General features: G+C 39.0%; 2 protein-coding genes across 6 annotated transcripts; both read right to left on the reverse strand.

Moving 5' to 3' along the window:
• Positions 1–4,465: 4,465 nt before the first annotated feature.
• On the reverse strand, positions 4,466–16,463 carry ocrl (OCRL inositol polyphosphate-5-phosphatase). 5 transcript variants are annotated; one of them, XM_077609717.1, is made up of 24 exons: positions 16,040–16,463; positions 15,332–15,410; positions 14,192–14,283; positions 14,073–14,111; positions 13,652–13,765; positions 12,603–12,800; positions 12,305–12,542; positions 12,040–12,213; positions 11,806–11,907; positions 11,612–11,726; positions 10,870–10,986; positions 10,616–10,797; positions 10,319–10,430; positions 9,278–9,387; positions 8,948–9,083; positions 8,463–8,573; positions 8,225–8,390; positions 7,769–8,004; positions 7,080–7,103; positions 6,600–6,719; positions 6,422–6,506; positions 5,974–6,101; positions 5,778–5,889; positions 4,466–5,664 (listed from the first exon to the last, which is right to left on the reverse strand). In XM_077609717.1, the coding sequence occupies exons 1-24, from the start codon at positions 16,080–16,082 to the stop codon at positions 5,540–5,542; spliced, it is 2,958 nt and encodes a 985-aa protein (XP_077465843.1). In that variant the 5' UTR covers positions 16,083–16,463; the 3' UTR covers positions 4,466–5,539. The 5 variants fall into 5 exon arrangements, with proteins under 5 accessions (XP_077465843.1, XP_077465845.1, XP_077465844.1 ...); XM_077609719.1 differs by lacking the exon at positions 14,073–14,111; XM_077609718.1 differs by lacking the exon at positions 7,080–7,103.
• A 206-nt stretch (positions 16,464–16,669) lies between these two features.
• Positions 16,670–19,466, reverse strand: LOC144082631 (protein eva-1 homolog C). The gene is made up of 3 exons (XM_077609905.1): positions 19,452–19,466; positions 18,781–18,898; positions 16,670–17,474 (listed from the first exon to the last, which is right to left on the reverse strand). The coding sequence occupies exons 1-3, from the start codon at positions 19,464–19,466 to the stop codon at positions 17,242–17,244; spliced, it is 366 nt and encodes a 121-aa protein (XP_077466031.1). The 3' UTR covers positions 16,670–17,241.
• Positions 19,467–20,320: the final 854 nt, after the last annotated feature.

Here is a 20,320-nt window from a genome sequence, read left to right on the forward strand (position 1 = left end):
AAATTAAAATGAAGGGTATAGATGTATATTAAATTTCCTGATTTTCCTCCTTTTAAATCAATAATTGTAATTTTTTTAATCCATTTTTTCTGTGTTTTTAGTTCAAAAATCATTGAATTAAAAAATGATTTAAAAAAATGTGAATGTTACTTGGTGCCATAACCAGTGTGCATTTCTGCTTTCATTGATTTTAATTGAATTTAACATCAGTTTTTATAGACATATCGAATACAATGTATTTTTCAATCAATAGTAGTTTCTAACATTCAAACCAAAAAACAGTCACTTGCTCTATAAAGAGGTCTTAAGTGGCAACATTTGAGTAACTGTCCACTGCCGTGATTACTGTCCTTAAAAGGATTAAATCCGTTCCTGAAAAACCACATCACATGGTGAGGCACAGGCACTCTCAAGGGGTTGCTAAGGATAAAATTATGGTAGAAAGAGATGTTGCACATAAGTAATGCTGAGGTGCCTGGGAAGGCGGCCAGCAGTCTGACTACAGCCCTGACCTTTGAACTGGGCAGACACCCTCTCCCCATTTGAGGTCAGAACCACTGGAGCTGTGGACTGACCCCAGAACAGCACCAGCACCCCCGCAATACACATTAAGCCACGCACACGCATACACACGGGTTTACAAAGGCCGACTGTCTGGGTCTATTATCGTTACTGCCGGATCTAAATCATTTCGTGTCGTCTTAAGAGGGGAAGTAAAACACAAGAGATTTAAGTGAAAACTGAGATTTACATCCACGACCAACTCAGCAGAGACGATGGCTTTCAAAATGGAGAGGGGTCAAGTGGCCAGTGGAAGAGGAAGACGATGGCAAAGGTCACACGTGATGTCACCCCTGTAATGGCTCCTTCTCTTGGCCGGACCGCAAATTTGATCGAGTGAAAATACTTATATCTTTTACAGGCGATCACTTTTACCACTCTCTAAAAGACGGTAGCGTGCTTGTTGTCATGGTAACTACACTCAAATGCAACTGACGTATGAGAACAGCGCTCCCACTGAGGGTTTCGGGCATTGCAATGGCCGCTGACGATTGCTACGAGTTTTCCTTCCATAACAAAATTCCAGGAGAAAAATTGTTCAGCGTCGCCCCACTGAAGCGTTGCTAGACAACCAATTCATTTGACATTCTGGTGAATAATTTCGGTCTAATGGGAAAATTTTGGAAACGTTCCTTTAGTAAACATTGTTTCAAACTGATATATCGATTCTCGGCAAGAAACTATTGGGATACAAAGTATTGCGATAGATCACCAAATCAATATACATTCACAAACCCTTGATTTGGGAAGGATTTTTTTCTATTTACAATGAGGTAAATACTTCAAATCCTAGAAAATTGAAGGTTGCCTACCTTCCCGGAATTGATATTTACTCCATCGATTTATAAATATGAATCAGACTGCGTGATAAATGGCCATGTGCTGCACATGTAAAAGGAATGATGGCTTAATCTCTCACACAATGGCCAGCTTTTAAGTATAAAATCATGGAGAATGTAATGGACTATGACCTGAAACATTCTTTATGTCAGCGAAGGAGCTGCGCCAATATGTGCTTTAAATGTCACGAGGTATACATGCGCTCTCGCTTAAAAGTGGGCTAGATGTACTTCATTACTTTCCAACCTTGAACAAACAGGAGTCCAATGAACATTTGCATTCACCCGTGCATATACAGTAAAGGACTTTTCAGCTTGGAACCAGTCTATGTAAGCCATTTCCATGACAAGTTAAATGGCCTGTTAAAGAGCCTCATTGGCTGCCTATAGATTTCTCTCCCTCTTTTTAAATAATGACATGACTCCTCATCCATCAGGGGAATACGGCCTATGAGGAAGTGATGATAATAACACTTAATAAAATAAAGGGGAATTTCTGTTTTCCTTTGCTATTCAGACGCATTTTCTGGAGGGCGAATGATGGAGCGTGCTCCCAAAGGGAGTGTGTTAAATGAAAACGCAGCCTTATGGAGTCTACTTTTACACACCAGAGCATGCGACATTGCATTTAATAATAGTACCCCGAATTTTGAATGAATCCATTAAACAATGCAGATAAAAAGGAGTGTCATTTTTACAAAGCATTATGAGGTGTACGTGGAATGATAGAAGTTATGTTTTGACATTTTTTTTTACGCTTTAAGACATTATGGAACATCTTAGACAGACCATCCTACTTTTATATATTCATATTTTCTTTAAACTTCAGTTTTGTAAAGCACTACGTATGAGAATATTGTTGTTGCAGGTATGAGAGTCTGACAATAAATTTGAATTTGACTATTAACTACTATAGAGATGTAAAATGGTGTACATATTTGAAACACAATAACATATACATGTTTTTATTCTATTCTACACTGTATTATTGTATAACAAAAAGTGGATCAGTCAATTTGGCAGCAGGCAGCTCGATTTATGTTTGTACGCTATATATTGCTCATGAAAGCTGTGATGCATTTTGGCATTACATTTTGGCCTCCGGTAAAAAAAAAATGAAATTGCTATAGTTAATCACTTTTATAAGACCTGTTGTACTAGATGGTATTGCTAGATGACAGTTGGTGATGTGCTGCTTTATCATAATACAGTATCGACATTGATCCAAGACTTACCTCTGACCCACAATCCTGTGTTTTTGGGGGGACCGAAGCGTGGTCTTACCTTATGTTGTTGCTGTATGTCGTCTCTCGGCATTTGGACTTGGGCCAGTGGGGCCAGTGGGGCCAGTGGGCCGCTTGGGCCACCGTGTCAGTGCAGCTGCTCATTGTAGATAGTCGCTTGCCTGCACTGGTGCCAAAGACCACCATTACACATGGCTTTACTTCCTGTGCAAAAAGCAACATGTATAAAGGAATGTATGGATGTGTTTGGTTTTAAATAAATCATCTTAACCCTCCTGGGATGAGGTATAACATGGGTGGTGGGCTAACCAACCATCTTTCAGGTCCAAGATCATCATTCCATGATGGACAATTGGCCTAAATGCAATATCCCCAACCGTTTTTGTTTGTTTGTTTTGCACCAAATGTTTGTGCAGGCCGGTTCAAAGCACATGTGTTTAAAGTAAAGGAGTATTTGTCAGTTTACACTATTTAATCTGAGCAAAAACAAACAAACTTTGTACTATAATATTAACTTACTATAATGTAGAGTCATTTGGCTTGTTTTCCTGTTACTTGCTGCTGTGGTGTTGCTTAATAAGATGAACAAACATTATAAATCGTAGTGCGCATCTTCTTGGAGGCTATTTATCGCATAATAATGAGAAAAAGTGCCTCGTTGTCATCCACGTGAATTCCTCTCTAACTGTGCATTAATGTAGTCGGCTATTTCATCGATTGTTGTTGTGTTTGTAAGAGAAATGGAGGATTCTTTGCATCGTGATTTAGCTGTACGCTGAACTCATGGCGATTGTGGGTCGTGTGTATCACCTGTTGCAATGAATCGGTCACTAATATTAGTCGTAGTAGTGATTTTTTTCGATTAGATGAAAGCTATTTTTGCTAGTATTCGAAGACGCTTCACTGATGGCGTTTCCTCACGGAAGAAAAACTCTTGATTTGTTTTTAACTCATTTTTCCGCGTGTACCGGGTGACAATCAGGTATATAATGACATTGCGCAGCAGAGTCAAGTGCGCCCGGAAGAGGTACGCGGAAAGGGTTGTTTTTCAAAATAAGATCCGACAATTATAAGAATTAAAAAAACTGATATAATCTTTAATATAAAATATTTTCTCTGCGGCTGGGTATCAAATGGTCCGCGAATTGAGGCTTGGTGGGCACTGAGGTAGTAAAACACATACGAGCTGCGCATTATGCAGGTTTCTCTTCTTCATTCGTGATTTCTCGCCAAAAATCGAGCATCTTCCAATTCAACCCCCTTTTCTTATCCAAATGACGGCCATTGACATCCTTAGACGTCCAATTCATTTATAATGGGAGCGTCCATTCGCCCCTGGCAGGGGAAATGATTTGGACGTCTAACGCTGTCAATGGCATGCAGCCAGCCTAGTATACATGTCTTTGGGATATGAGAAGAAACCAGAATACTCAAAGAAAACCCACACAGGCCCAGGGATAACATTCTCATATTAAACACAATCTAGATTTGACCTCACCTAAAACAATGCATTTATCATACATACACAAAACTAAATAAAAACAGAGAAATGTTAAAACTCAAGTATTGACAGTATTGTATGCACAAATACAAATGCCTAGTCATGCATCTGTCTTTTCACAGCGATATTAAAAATATAGATGCTGATGCTAGGAAGCACTGCCACCCAAAGGAAAAGCTGCACTCTCGCATGAAAATGTAATTGCAGGATAGTATACAATATTTAGAAAGAAAACCAACAAGCAGAATTTAAATGATTTTTTATTTATGTTAAATAAATTAAAAAGTACCAAAGAATCTAAACAACAGATAAACACAAAGTGTTGTTATGAGTACCTTCATTAAGGAGCGAGACCACATATCTGCACAATAAATTCCCATAAATATACATAACACACTGGCATATGACAACACTTGACTCTTAGGTGTTGATTAGAGGACAAATGATGAACGTTGGATTTGGAATCCAGGAATATAGAATATTAAAATGGTAATGGAATATGTTTTTTCCCAAAGTAGAATAAAGCAATTACAATCCTACATGCATGATTGTCAGCAGTTACATCATAATGCTCACGTTTCAAGTGTCACATGGCAAAGCATAACGAATGGAATAACCCCTTCACTTGCCACTTGCTCACTTCTTTACGTACTGTTTCTAACTCATCTGATTGGTCAATTCCTACAAAACAGTTGTAGACGTCACATAATGAAACAATGAATCTAAACTCCTAAGCTGCACCCTAATATGATGTGTCATTTATGCCACATTGTGTTGCTGCAAGGAGAAACCAGTGCAAGACACTAAGAATCAAGGGCAGAAAACAATGGTTAAACAAACAAACATACACACACAGATCGTACCATTCATACGATAGCAAATGACAGACGTCACACCAAAAGGTAAACAGTTGCTATTTACAACCTCAGAGATAGTAGGGAGTACTATCCTCTTTAAGCAGGAAGTTGACACATTTAAAAAACTTGCCTGTAACTTTGGACAAACAGGACAAACTTGATATTAAGCTCCCGGGATTCTCCAAAGATCACAGCAAAAATTTGCGAGGAAATGTTATCATATGTTGTGTACGTTTCTATTTTCAAACTTCAAACATTTCAATAAGTTGTAAAATGAATGCTTTTTTAAGTGAGGTCATCACAATAAGCACTCGAGATGTGATATTCAGCTTTTGGATGATATTTACAGTTTGAATCTGTTAAGAAGTGCTCGTAAATCCACATTGCGGCCATCGAGATGAGCTCAAATCGTTCACTGTCCGATGCAGGTTCCTCCAAAAATACATCTGGGAGCTCTAACGTGAATATTTGTCTTTTTTGTAACAGTTGAAAAATGAAATGGTCACTTGTTTGGTTCCGAGGGAGCCACTGTCAAAGTTACTCTTCATCTCCGGCCATGAGGAAACCCAAGACAAAGTCAATAGCTTTTTGTCGGTCGTGGGACGTCTGTCGGCTCGCCGTGCTAGGGGGAGGTCGGATGATCAGGCTGGCAAAGAGGGTGGCTGACAAGACAGTAAGAATTGCTCGTAATCATAGAACTATTAGCAGTGTACCTTAAAATTTGCTATTTTGAGCATCCCCAATGGAGACCCAAATTTACAGTGGTCTGTCTTACCAATGAGGTTGGCTGTGAGGTTGTTGTTTTGCGCATGCTTGAGCAGTTCCTTCAGAAAACCCATCAAGTAGCGGAACACATTACGGTGGGATCGAGGCAGCTGGGATACCAACTGTCATTCGGAAAATGCAATGGCGTATTTTTAGGAGCAATGAAAGAGAGCAAAAAAAAGGACATTCAGTGTTGATATGGTCACCTGTTTACAGAGACGGCTGTCGTGGGCACAGTCCAGGCACCGTTGGTAAAGTTCGTAGCACACGACTGGCTCCGGCAAGGCCTCTAAGAAGATCAACAGAGCCTCGGCCACAGAGTGGTTGCAACCAGCTTGAAGGAAGATGTTAAGAACAAGCACTGTATCGGTGTGTATGCGATGTGTGCGTTTTGATGGATAATAAACAGTGGTGCAAAAAACATCTTACCAACAAATGCTTCAATTAAACTACTCTTAATAAAATATGATTTAAGCATTTCCAATGGGTTAATTTGAATAAAAATGCCCTAAACCGCTACGTCTTTCCTCCACTTTGATGTGGTGACCTTCAACGTGCTTCTATTGTATTCGGGTTTATTTTTAATTCAAACATGTCAGACCTGTCAATCTGCTATTTGGTGAAGTTTAAAAGTGGCGTCATGAATGAGGATACGGATGTTGTCCGGAATGCTAGTATCAAGACTGTCAATGATGCTCTGAAGCTCCTCCTTTAAACCTGGTGTTTGGAACAGGTCCTCCTAAGAAACCAATGCATGAGACAATGCAAAATTCTGTGCTTTTGTTTTCAACTCAATAAATTGTCTTTTTTTTCCCATCTTGACACATCTCACCTGATCACAGGCCTTGGTGAAAAGGTGGTTGACCAGAATCCACACCTCTTTGGGAATCTTTAGAGGTTTGTCTTCTGTGCTTGCGCCATCCATTAAAAGGAAGTTGACCTTTGACTTCTCCTGGGGTGACAAAAAAACAAAGACAATTGGACACATAACATCGTCAATGGCATTTCAACATTGCGCTACACTGCAAAAAAAATATTTTTTTCAATTTTACTTGATTTGATTTTTATTGATTTTTTTAGATATAGCGTGTTTTACTTGAAGAATATTGTAGAATGATTTGCCGTGTATAAATCATTGCTTCTTCCCCACATCATGAGCTAATCATTATCGCCACTCCTATTCCCCGGGGAGCTTCCCACCATTCCTCTCCTTTTTTTTCAACATTCCTTTCTTAATATGCTCGTGCTCATGCAAATGAAGGCTCAAATGTTATGTGGTGCAATTCTAAAATTTGTAGTCAGAATATTTTACCTTCTCAGTGAAGGTGTCCTCTCCCTGAGAAAGAAGTCAGCCCACAGCCAGAGTGCAGAGTTGGAAAGTAATGATCAAGGCAAGGAGAGGCGGTAAAAGCAAGCAGAATTAGAAAGAGGATGGCACTTAGCATCAGAAACAGGGAAAAAAATGATTGATGATGTCCAGAATAAATCATTGCATCCACATAAATGCAGGAAAATGTAAATGGGTGCTGATCATAGACAGCAACATGAAACGTATCAGCCAAGTTAGGTTTCTGATTCCTTTCCTGTGTCATTGCTACTTCCTTTTTCACATAAATAAATGCCGAGGCATTTCAGAATCCTCAAAAATAGACTCAGTGTGACCAAGTTTACCCAGAGCTGGTGAGCAAGCCCTTACGTGTCACTTGCAAGACTGGCCATCAAAACTAAGTTTGTTATATACACCTCTTTTAAAAGAGTGATTCTGCATATTTAACCTTGGTCTGCAGAAGGTCTCCACCTTGTGGACTTCCTGTGTGTGGCTCCAGTTTTTTTACCTAGGTCTACAATGTCTTCTGTGTCTGTCTTGCTACTGCAACCAAGGAAATTTCCCGAATACGGGATGAAATAAAGTTCTAATCTAATCCACAGTCATTCAATTGATAAAGACTCTTTTGGGAAAGCCAAATCCTGCATTTCTGTTTCTTTTAAAGCCCTTCTTACCAAGTCGATGAGTTTGGTGATAGGGATCTCCCGGATGGGCTTCTTCATTCGGCATAAGGTCTCCAACGACGTGCCAAAGCAGCTGGGCAAATAGTTGCCGGAGATGGTGATGAAATAGTCCTTTCCTCGGTCCAGGTGAAGCACCAGGATGTCCTCGATGGCGTCCCCCCCGGAGTTGAGGAGCGTAACAGAGTCTTTACTGACGTAGACTTCCAAGTAGATCTCCAGGGTTTCACCTGCTCAGATGAGATGTTTCCCTAATAAACAATAGCCTCATCATAAGAAATCATCGTTACCTTATTTGGCTTTTAATAGTAGTAGCAAATGGAGTTAATATTGAAACAAAATGTTTTTTTAAATCTTTTGGACCAGCTTCTGGTCTTCTTAAAATGACGTCTTCTGGCTTAATTTCCGATCAACAATTATAGATTAAGAAAGGTAAAAATAAAGACTTGCTTGGTTCCAAGAATCCCTCACTGGGCTCGGCACGCAGCCACGACTTGCAATACAACGTGTCATTGAGTTTGGGGATGAAGGCAAAGTGACAAGGGACCTGCCCGTCATTCTTGATAAGCAAACGCTCCCTCTCGAGCTGCCGGAACTTCACATTCTCAAATGCGAACTGCGAGTGAAAAAGAGGTGAAGGGAAATGATGGAAATATTTCCATCCTATTGACGATAGCAACGTTCTTACCTCTCTCTGGCTCAGAGAGACAGAAGGAAGGAAATCGTTCTCCATTCTGTCCATGGCACGAACAATTTCCTCAAAGACCTTTTTGTGGCGCTGCTCATTGACCACCTTCACCTTCAGAAGAAAAATCAAGTCTTGAGAAAACTGAAGTTATATCAATAAAAGGAGCCATTTATATCATGGGACCATGTCCACTGTGATCTACATCAGGAGATGATTTATACTTTATGCCTTTGTGTGCATTATAGCATCATATTCATCATGGTGCATAAATATAGTACTTTTAATATTGTAATGGGGAATCTCCAATCTATATGATGACGACAATGTACCAAAACATGTTTGAACGATATATTTCTTTTTATACTAAATGACCGCATACTCCCTTGAATTTAACTTTAACTTTATTTAATTTACTCGGACTCTGAGAATTATTTGAGGAAATAATAGTCAAGTAAAAGAGGTCTTGGAATTGGTCCAATCCTTACCCCTATCCTGAAGATGGAGCTGACAGGTTTATGGTCACTTGTTTGCAGTTCCATGTGACTGCGATATTTGAGCTGCTTGACATTGTTGCCCCGCCACAGGATCCTGTCACACCACGCTGGAACGCGGCATTTCCCGCTAGCGGAAAAGAAAGAAAGCCGTTCAGGGATAGCGGATAAGCTGACTCGGCACTGTTCGCTAAAAGCGAAGGCAAAAGGCCACTTCAGGCTGGATAGGTTTAACCACGACAGACCAAATGGCGTCATATTGGAGCTGTCCTTTGCCATAGCAAAGAAAAATTGGTGTATGCTTTACCAGAAATAGAGTTTTACCTTGAATCCCATCTGTCTGTTTTAGAATCGTATTTGTAAGTAGGGATGAAGTTGATTTCTCCTTCCATAAAGTCAGTAAAGGCTCGTCTGGTCTGCCGCTGAATGTTTAGCTGTGTGCGAAAGAAAGGTTTTTCAATGGCTGTTTTCTCTAATGCACATGTGTCAAAGTGGCGCCCCGGGGCCCAATTTGGCCCGCCGCATCGTTTTGTGTGGCCCGGGAAAGTAAATCATGAGTGCCGACTTTCTGTTTTAGGATTAAATTAAAATGAAGAGTATAGATGTATATTAAATTTCCTGATTTTCCCCCTTTTAAATCAATAATTGTCATTTTTTAATCCATTTCTGTGTTTTAGTTCAAAAGTCATTTTGTAAAATCTAAATTTATATTTAAAAAAAGCTAAAACATTGTTTTAGATCGATAAAAAACTGAATATTCAGGGCTTTTAATCCAGTTCTTTTAATCCATTTATAAAAAAATCTAAATATTATATCTAAAATGGTCCGGCCCACGTGAAATCAAGTTGACGTTAAAGCGGCCCGCGAACCAACCCGAGTCTTGACACCCCTGCTCTAATGCTTTCAACCATATACTGTCTATTAGGCGTGTGATCATATATCCATATCGTGCAATATCACGGTAATTGTTGTCCTCATCGGTTGACTGTGTTAACTGTCGTTGGCGGCGTTCGACACCCAATTCGTTTTTTCATTCAAAAATGCTTGTCCCCCATTTTAAATGATATGGACAGCTATCTTTGTCAATGGCAGAACATTGCAATAATATATAGCTAAATTGTAGCACTCAACAGTCTGAGGAAAAACTGCAAAAAAATTAACATTGGTGATTTTACCATTTAAAAAAGATCGTTTTTCTCTTTAATAAATGTAGAATATCACAAATTGATTTCCTGGCTAGTCTATTGGACAATATTGCTATGCCATGTTTAATCTTTATTGTGAGCCTTTACAAATTGTATTGTATCAAAAAGTACCCACGGGTTCCCACCCCTACTGTATATCGAAGATTGATGGGTGTTTAACCTGATCAAATTCTTGAAGCTTCTTCAGCTCGTTCAGGGAAATTAAATGTTTGACCTCAGAGGCATCATACATGAAGAGGCGATAGTTTAAATCCCCCAACCAGATGACCACACTGTAACACAAAAAGAATAAACCAAATCAGCCTACTAGATTTGCGGTGAGGAAATCAAGCGTAAAATATATCAGCAAATTGTTTGCAAAGCTTATGCTTGTGAGCATGGCTGAATTGTCAAATCTGTGAGAATAACAGAAGCTAACTAGTGTGAAATAAGAGCCACCTGCACTGTGGGTACTCACTCATGCTTGTGGATACTAAGAGGGGGGTAGTCCAGTAGGTGGAAGGTCATGCGGGCGCAAATGTCTTTATAGTCCTGGTTGCGCCGCTCAAAGTCTTCCACGTGTGCCGCGAGATGAGAGTTGACGATGCAGAAGCTGGTGTTGTGGAACACAAACCTCACCGCCACGCCACCTTTGTTTCCCTATGTGGGACAAATGCAATATGCTTCTTTGAGAACAAAAATCCTGACATTTCCAAGTTGGTCTGAACATACCATTTTGCCCATTATTCCGGTGCCGACATGTTCTGCAGCCACTTCTTTCACGTGACTCTTGTGTATCTTATTGACGAAAACCACCAGCATCATCCCAACCAGTCTAATGATGCGAACCTGAAGAAAATATAGTCTTTAATGCATGTGCACCAGACTAACTTTAACTCCTTGATGCCAGAATTCACAAATATACAACCAAAGATATTACATAAATACATGAAAATAACAATATATCCAGCTAAAAATTGGAAATCCTACATTAATAATAATCCTAAATATGAATAGAAGAAAAATTATTAACACTAAATATATCCAGCAAAAAAAGGAAATCCTACATTAATAAAAATCCTAAATATGAATAGAAGAAAAAATATTAACACTAAATATATCCAGCTAAAAATTGGAAATCCGACATTAATAAAAATCTGAAATATGAATAGATAAATAGAAGAACAAATATAGAAAATTACAAACACAATTGAATCCTTTGAAAAAAATAAAAAAATAGAAATGATTTCTATAATAAATTAGGTATTGATTTTAGATAGGTTTTAATTGATTATTTATATTTATATATATATATATATATATATATATATATACGTTATTTCTTATCAATTAAAACATTTTTTTCTTTTAGGATTTTGTTATTATAGCTGAATTTTTTTTATGGAATTTTGTTAATTAGCATTTGCAGTATTTTAATGAACTTATGTATTCCTCTAATGCCTCTTGAACTCACCCTCTTGTATTGTGCTTTAGGATGTAAGCCCCTTTGAACCGCTTCCACCCACAGTTGCTCCTTGGATGAGTCCATGTAGAAGAACGCTTCAGTGCTCAGATCCAATTCTTGAAAACTAAAACCAAACACATTGAATTTTTACTGCGCAATAGAATGAAGATGACACGTTACATTTATGAAGAATCCTTACTGACCCCACGGCATAAATATCAGGAGGTTCTGCATCACAAGAGAGCCACGACTCAAGGCTGCTGTCCGGAGACTGTCCGTTGACGTTCCACGTACCGCTAAAGAACCTATAGAAGCATTGAAGCATCTTTATGACCTCGTTTAGGAAAGTGCTTTTGGGTCGGGCCGGGTTTTTTTCGGCCCGGCCTTACCTCTAACGACCGTTACGTGAGCGTAAGATAAAAACAAAAGAGTCCTACCTAAAGTTCTGGATGTCTACATATTCATTTTCTTTCTTTCCCAATCTGTGTTTGATGAGGTATTCTCTCTGTCCGGCCTGAGTGGAGAACATAGCTTGTCTCATGGTATTTGTGGTAGGACTCTCGCACCATGACGGAGACCTGTCCACCCGATCGAAGCTGGACTTGAAATTTCTGCAGGGTTAAATGTATTATATTAATAAAAGGCATTGGAATACTTTATCTTAGTCATTTTTAATGGTCTACAAATGGAGTGGGATCTCACTCCGGTTTGGTGACCCCAGCGGAGTAATCTTTGGCCTGAGAGCTTGCTCGCTCTTTCGGGACGGGCGTAGGAGGCAGCTGATAAGATGGCGTAAAGGAGGCTTTTCGGGGAGGAAGAGGAGGAACTGGAGGAGGATCCCTTGAAGCCACTATCCGGTTTTGGTGGTTCTTCTTTTCCTCTACTTGTAAAGTGTGATTGAAGTTGTCCTCGAACCCAAAGTCTGAGGCCAGGGAATGGACTGAAAAAGTAGAAAGTGTTATTGATCATCGCAATAAAGTGTGTTTTCAGCATATATTACCTGAATTAGTTTTTTGTGTGGTTGCGCTGCTGTTGAGGGCGGAAGGCAGTGTGCTTGTCAAAGTGGATACATTTCCCCCAGAGTCCACACAGTTGGCAGTTTTATGTCCCCTCTGTGGTGGGATGGGGACGCGAACCCGACTTTGAGACACTTGTGTAAGGGGATCCATTTCGGCGGGCTTGGTGGGATTCAATTGAACTACGCCATGAGAAAGAAAATCCAAATCAATATGAATATACTTGAGAATCATACGTCATAGATTTGTCTTCAGTAGAAAGAAAACGGAATATTTAACTTATACTCATATTAGAAATGAATGGGGATGTTTTTTGTCAAAATGTAATAACATTTCAAGTGGATGGAAATCAATTTCATGATGATCCAGTCCAGTTGTGAAGCAGAGTGGGATTACAAGGCCACGCAGTACAAAAAAAATGAACGGATGCAGGTCAGTCCTCCCGTCAATGCTGATTCATGGATTTGAGGAAATACAGTGTGAGTCATCACATCTTCCTGCATGCTGGTACAACATATTTTCCTACTACTACCGATAGTAATCTGAACACACAATGGGTGCATTATATTCACTTGACCTCGCCACATAAAAACCTGAGGCATATTCAAATTGCGGTAATGACTATGACCTCTGGGTAAGTATTAAGCTCAGTTAATATTGTGAAAGATTAACATTGTTAACCCATCAACAGTGCTCGCTCTCAGACTGGAGCCTATTCGTGACTATCAAGAGTACTGCAAAATCAAATTTACTGCATGACTCCATATTTCTGGTCACCAGTCGTCGTGTCAAAAAATAAATTATGTATCGGTACCTTTGCAATACAACATATGTAGAAACAGCATTTCAGTATCGATACTTGTGATAATGTTGACAACATTACTGAAGGCATTCAGGTCATGAACCTATAAAATTTACATATAATCTGCACTAGACTATAGACGGCAAGGTTCCAAGCGTGTGTCTTATAGTCAGAAAATGATGTTAATTTGCAAAATACATCACTCAACTCATTTTAGACATGTAGACTTACCTTGTTGTTGAGCACTCATCACCTGGGTGAGGAACGTCTGAGTGCGTTCATCATCCTGAAGTTCTAACAAGAGTTCTGGGGCTTTTTCTCCTTTTATCCGTATCTTGATTCCGGCTATAGGCAAATCGACAACACACATGCAAAAAGCACACACAGACACACAACTTTAGAATTGCAGAGTGTAAAAAAAAAAGAGAAAAAACAAAGCATAGTGATTACACAGTCAGTCCATTCGGAATTCTTTCAGCTATCCAAGGAAACCAGTGACCGCTACTAAATAAAGATGTAAACACCAGCAAAAAAAATGCAGTTTAGGTGAACTCCAAAACTTTCCAAGGAAGTTCCCACAGTTTGGTTTTGCAATAAAAAGACAGTTGGAGGGTTTTTGAGCCACAAAAGGTACTCACAGTACAATACTCACAGACTAAGGAGAAGTCAATGAGAAGAGTTTCCTCACCTTCTGCAGGAAGAAAAAAATATATAGCCTCTCTAGTGTAGAAATGTCTCAAAGGTCATTTGCATGCAAATTTGGTCTCTTACCTTTCACAATTTCAAATTTTCCATTAATAGGGATGGAAAGCTGGGGCACCGGACGGGCCACGACAGCGTCGGGGGTTGCGAGCACACCAAGTCTGCATAGCAACAGCACAAATTCCTTCTTGATAACAGCTTCCTTATTTGTTAGCATGATTTATTAACAGTATTTTTAAACAGAAGTTGAAATATAATGTAGACATGCATGTTGAAATGTCTTGTGGTCCATTTTTTTAATCATGAAGTAGCAAATATACTAGGTTTAGGGGTCATCGGCTACTTAAAAGTCAATCAGATTAGTCTGAATTTTCTAATTACATCACGGCTAGGATTCAAACTGAAACTTCAGAAGCACTTATCCACCCTCTTGTCAAAGAATTGAGGTCCTGACTAGTCAGTTTTTTTTCCCTGCCGCAAGTTCTTCCATGCTGAGCAATCAACTTGTGTTCCCATGTGAATTTCATTATGGACTTAAGGAATTCCAGATAATGAGTGAAGAAGGTAGTTGGCATGCTTTGTGCTTGACGCTGCAACGTGACACAACCTGCTTGCTAGCTCGAATACATCCATATGCACACACACAAGGTGAGTGGGAGCAATCGTGCAATTATTTCACGGGGAAAGCTCAACACAGCAGGTCATCGTGACAAGTTACTTGGAAGCACAGACCCAAAAATGCATGAAACAGAAGATTAAGTAATGTTGTATTGTTATATTAGGGCGATAAGGCACATCCACCAAATTGGAGAAGAGAACAGTATATAATTATACAGAAGGCGCCGCTTTAAAAAAAAATACATTTAAAATTTTTAACCAAATATTGGTTGTCCAATTAGATAGATTTAGTGATGTTGGTGTTTTTTTTGCAAAAATCTTGTACTTTTGGATTTATTTTTTTGTCTGTCAAAGAAGGCTGGCATTGTTTATGTTTCACTTCCATTGACGGCGATGGGCGTCTAATCCTCTGACAGGGGGCTATACGTAGTAGCAGTCAATAGCAGCCAATGAGTTCAAACTTAAAATCCATTTTCACGAGCCCATTTTTATTTACCCAATTAGAATCTTCTGAAAATGACCTGCTTGGCCCCACTTCCCATTTTTTGATTGAATCGGCTCCATCCCTATTTTACAGTATAAGGTACTTACATAAAGTGTCCACCACGTTCAATTAGTGAGAGCAGCCGGGGCTCCTTCTGGCCAGACCTCACCTCCAGACCTCTTACAGTGTGAACAGCACAATCAAGGAATTATTGTGTCTCAATATGAAAATAAAAAAATGACATCTTACATCCAACTGTAAATAGATTGAGTATAGCATTTTTCTTGGGAATTTTAAAAGACTTAGGTTGGGATTGTAGTGCCACTGTGATGATGTGTCAGAAATGATTAAATTATACAGATAAAAAAAACTGACATGTTTAGAACATGCATAAGACAAATGAATAAATTGGTTAGTGTTATGTGAAAATTTCAGGCATGAAAAATATGAATGACAAATAACTTTCTTTATACTGGGAATTTCATTCAAAATTAGGTCAGATATTAAGACTAACTTTGTCGCAGATAACTATTTAGGTTAAAAAACAGTTTATGATTAAATGAACAACGAGCGCCTACAGTTTCAAATGGCGTGATAATATCATTGTTTTGGTTGAAATCCCTCTAGTGGAAGAAATGGGTTATTGCACATTTTGAATTAGTTGCTTTATACTAGATGCACTCGTACAGTCCAAGTATTTAAATGATGACTTTAAACGACTAGGGGAAAAACACTCGATAGTCCTAAAATACATGCTCGCTGCCAGATTAACAGATCACTTTAAAATGAAAGGAATTTTCTTTCCCCAAAGGATATTGCCAAGCACTCCTCGGTTCCAATCCCTAAGGAAGAATCCATCCTTACCCTTACCGAAAAGAGATGAGTTTTCACGGCGGAGCTGCTCGGTGCTTACGCGTGGGCTCCGTCCATACGATCGGGGCGAAGAAAGTTAAATCCCCGCACGGCGGCCTTCCGGGTGCCGGGATCTCGCTGCTTGGTCCGGGGAATGACTGCGGACATTCAACAGCGCTGACAATTCAAAGTCCCCTGCCTCATTGACAACATTCTGGCCATGAAGATAAAACTCCCGGCTTGTCGTCTCTATTAAACGGTTTCATTTGACAGCAAAGATCGTATTTAACGCCAGATCTACAATCATTTTGTCTTTTTAGAACAGAGTTCGGAAAGGACTCGGTTTCTGCTGCTGTGTGTCTTCTTTTTTCTTCTACTATTCGACTTCATATCACACGAAACTTGCACTTTGCGCCCCCATTGTCCTGGAGTGCGCATAACAGCCTGTAGAACATTATTTCAAATCATAATGTACTGTCTTTGCCTCATTTCACGTTTCTTTTATATTTATTCTCTTCGAACATCCTCAAATTCATCAGTGCCGATTAAAAACAAATAATAAATTATATATAAAAAATAATATTAGCAGATTGGAGTGTAAAGCCCAAATCTCATCTAATGCCATCTGGGATGTGCTCTAGTTAATATGTAATCCAGCACATGACAAGCACTAGTATAGAAAATGGATTAGTGGGCCTAATTTGAATGTGTGTTATGAAGGTGTGCAAAGTCAAACATCCATGTACTAATGTCCTTAATAAGATAGTGAGAGACACCTAAAATAATTCCTTTAATGACTCAGTAGGAAAAACACATTATTGTTTCTTTAATTCTTTGTGTTTGGTCAGTTTAGGAAAAGTCCTGTAAAATCTTAAAATAAATTCATTGTAATTTGTGATGAATGGCATAAGCGCTGGTGTCTGGATGTGGCCACACATCTCCATTTGGTAGGTATGTGGCGTGTTGGTCACCCCGTGCTATGTATTCCATGGTGTGTGGCGTGCATGGCGACGAGGCCTCCGAGAGTTCATCATCGTCGAGCATATCCTCTGTAAGGTCCTCACGCTTTCTGCAGGATGCTTTCAGCTCATCCCCAAAAACAGGGCCAAAGACAGAACTGCTCATCCTGACACTTTGACAGCACTTTCTGCATCACAGTGAAAACCTAAGCACAAAATACAATCATTGTCACCTTGAAAGGGACAGGCGAGGAACACTCTGCATCTTCCTCGTCACTTAGATTTTTTTTCTGTCCAGGACATAAATAGCAATGAGGAACGTGGCGTCCAAAGAAGACTGATAGGACGGCCACGGATGTCCTGACAGGGCACTTGATGGTAAACGTGTCCCCTTGGCAAACATGAGCCGTGTGGTTCTTTAGCACATTGTGGAGATACACTACGTAAGAAAGACAGCGAGATACTAAGTGACATGACTAGAACAGAATGTTTGGGTTCACGTCACAAAAATAGGAAAGACTGAGGTTTCATTAGGAAAGGTTGTTTCAATGATGACTTATGGGTTTATGCACTGACTCATGACTTAAACAACATCCTAATAAATCCCGATGGCCAAATGGGTGGTGGTGTTTTAGTCGTTGGGCGTAGCTCTTGAGTCTTATTTAGACTATGACCACATACAAACATGACATTGGACAAATGTTTGTGCATGTGTGTGTGTCTGAATTTTTGTGTGTCTTTACCTTTGTTTGTTTTTTGTGGCACGACACTTTCTATCACAGGATGATCAGAATCAGGTATAAAAAAACGTTATAGAAGGAGTTTAGAACTTTACAAAATGTCCAGCAACAACAAAAAAGGTCAAGAAAATCATAAACAAAATAGTTCCATTTATCACATTGGATGATCAACTTTATTTGCTTGACAGCTTTGTTTAATAACAACAAAATATTTAAATGTCATTTGATTAGGACCTTATTGTGTGCTGCATAATTAATTACAATTTGGAAAAAAAGTGTTTTTTTTCACCTTTTTGTTTTTTTTAAACGTTAAAGAAAAAAATAAGTCCCCACTTAATCAATGTTCAATGGTGGTTCCTAAAAGCTGTTACTGTATGAAAAGTATGTGTTAGGGTGTACGTGCGCCTCACTTATTCTGGGTGGTACCAAGCACTAACTCACAATGAACTATTATTAGGCTTCCCAGAGATGAAAAGAGACAAACATAAACGTTCCACTAATAGATATTGCACAAATGTTTGCAAAACATGCTTCATCAAAATGAATTGACAATTGGACATATAAAGGAGTGTATTGTTTTTCTAAGAGCAGAGAGATTACGATTTCTATTTTTCTGACTCTCCTGACATTTGAATTAGAGATTAAATATTTATCAAGTAGGTGTGTTAGTGTGTTACATAAGGTGGGTAAATGTGCCTGTGACACATTAACAGGACTGAGAATGATGGTATTTGTCAACTATGCTAAGAATGAGTGTGAGTTGATAGAATTTGAATTTATAAACTAATGGGAGTCAAACAAACAATCCAAAAATTCTACTTTTTTATACTTGATTAGTACTTTAACCATATACGGTATGAGTTTCATACATTTTTTCTAGTACAGTGTTTGAATGTAGAATATTTTTGTTTATTTTTACAAACATTTTTTTTCTAATTCTCACACACGCTCACAAAAAAAGATATGTTCTATATTTGTAGTAATAGACCATAAGAGTATACTTACAAGAGAAATAAGGGGCTGAATGGGTTGTGTTGATCCCCAGCACCCAAAAACCGAGGAACCAGTTAAATCTCTTCAGCGCTGTCATTGTTGCACCTTTTTTGTTGTTCTGTATTGTCTTCTTGTTGTGTTGTTGCCACGGAGATTAGTGATTAAGTAATTGTTTTTGCTATACAGCCACTTTTAACTGATCATTTGGCGTGATATATATACACAAATGGTTGTAAGTCTCCTTGTTACCTGCAACCGATTCAGGGTGTCCCCCCAAAGTCATCTAAGATAGGCTCCAGCACCCCCCCATGAGCCTAAGTGGTTCAGAAAATGTTTTATTAGCCATTGCTATGGTGCTGGTTTTATTTGACCAACTCTTTCGTTTTATCTTGGTTGTAGGATTTATTTATTTTTTGCCTCGGGTGTTTCACAGTAAAAATCCAGTTACTCGTTGTCAACATAGAAAGTGCTGCTTGCCAAGATAAAGCTTTTTTTCCCCCTCCAGGATGTTACTTCCAGTTACTGTGTGTGTGCAAGAGAGAGATATGTGTGTGCCTCTTAAGCAGAGACCACCTTCCAATCGGGTTTGTCTATGAGAGAGTGAGAGTGGTGGGGAGGCAGAAGTGAAAGGTCACGAGCGACTTCCCGTATTTCCCCCTTCCAGGAAGACTGAAAATTCCTACCAGAGAAATATCCATCCCGAAAAGCCAAAATCAGCATATAATGTCACTTTTTTTTCTCACTGTTACAACATCATTAGAACTGGCATTATCCAGTTGACTATTTGTTTTTGCTATTCTTCCTGAAGCCTGCCGTTGTCATGGTGACCAAACACCGGACACGTAATCCATTTCCCTAACTGAATGCTGAAGGCATTCATTTGTCACAAAAGCTTAAATAAATACTCCCCCCATAGCAGCATAATGAAGGCTTATCATTTCATTCAATATTTGCGGCGCTCCCTCAGTATTGAGCAAGTAAATTTCACTCAAGAAGGGTCAAATCCCAGATGTCCTGGAATACCGTGATCTGAATAATCCAGATAGCGGGAAACCTCCCTCGCTTAGAGTTCCGGCGAAGGATTGTTAATTTGTAGCTTTTCTTAGGAAATTCACGGTGATATGTCCATATTCGTCACGCTTCCAAAATGTGAGAAAAACTCCTCAAATCATTAGTAAGGGAGATAAGGAGAATTTATTTTGGCACATTGTGTTATTTTGGGGATGCTTTGCAAAACAGAGATTAGAGCATAACGACGCCCCCGGAAAAATCTGCTCATTGATTTTAAATGGTAATCACATTAAAAATGTCCAATTTTTACATTTATATGTGCTACCTCATCTTTTTTTTAGCTGATTCACATTATTTATACATTAATAAAATCTGTGAATAAAGCAGCACAAAATCTGTGCATATTTTTGCCCCCCAAAACAGAATTTGACTGTTTAAAAAAAATACCCACTTATTAAAATTGGGCTTACTGTGTATAAATGTGTATCAATAGGAGTGACCGGAAAAGTCCAAAAATCTACAGAAAGTGACCTACAAGTAA

This window comes from Stigmatopora argus, chromosome 9, assembly GCF_051989625.1.
Source record: "Stigmatopora argus isolate UIUO_Sarg chromosome 9, RoL_Sarg_1.0, whole genome shotgun sequence".
Classification (NCBI taxonomy): domain Eukaryota; kingdom Metazoa; phylum Chordata; class Actinopteri; order Syngnathiformes; family Syngnathidae; genus Stigmatopora; species Stigmatopora argus.

Excerpts from the sequence above, each read along its gene's own strand:
- LOC144082631 (XM_077609905.1), bottom strand. Across the intron at positions 17,475-18,780 it reads TTCAGCCCCTTATTTCTCTT|TGTATCTCCACAATGTGCTA; the intron begins GTAAGTATACTC and ends TTTCTTACGTAG.
- ocrl (XM_077609717.1), bottom strand. The coding sequence starts at position 16,082 with ATGGATTCTTCCTTAGGGATTGGAACCGAGGAGTGCTTGGCAA. Across the intron at positions 11,727-11,805 it reads CCTGATATTTATGCCGTGGG|TTTTCAAGAATTGGATCTGA; the intron begins GTCAGTAAGGAT and ends GTTTGGTTTTAG. Across the intron at positions 8,574-8,947 it reads GCTCCATCTTCAGGATAGGG|GTGAAGGTGGTCAATGAGCA; the intron begins GTAAGGATTGGA and ends TTTCTTCTGAAG.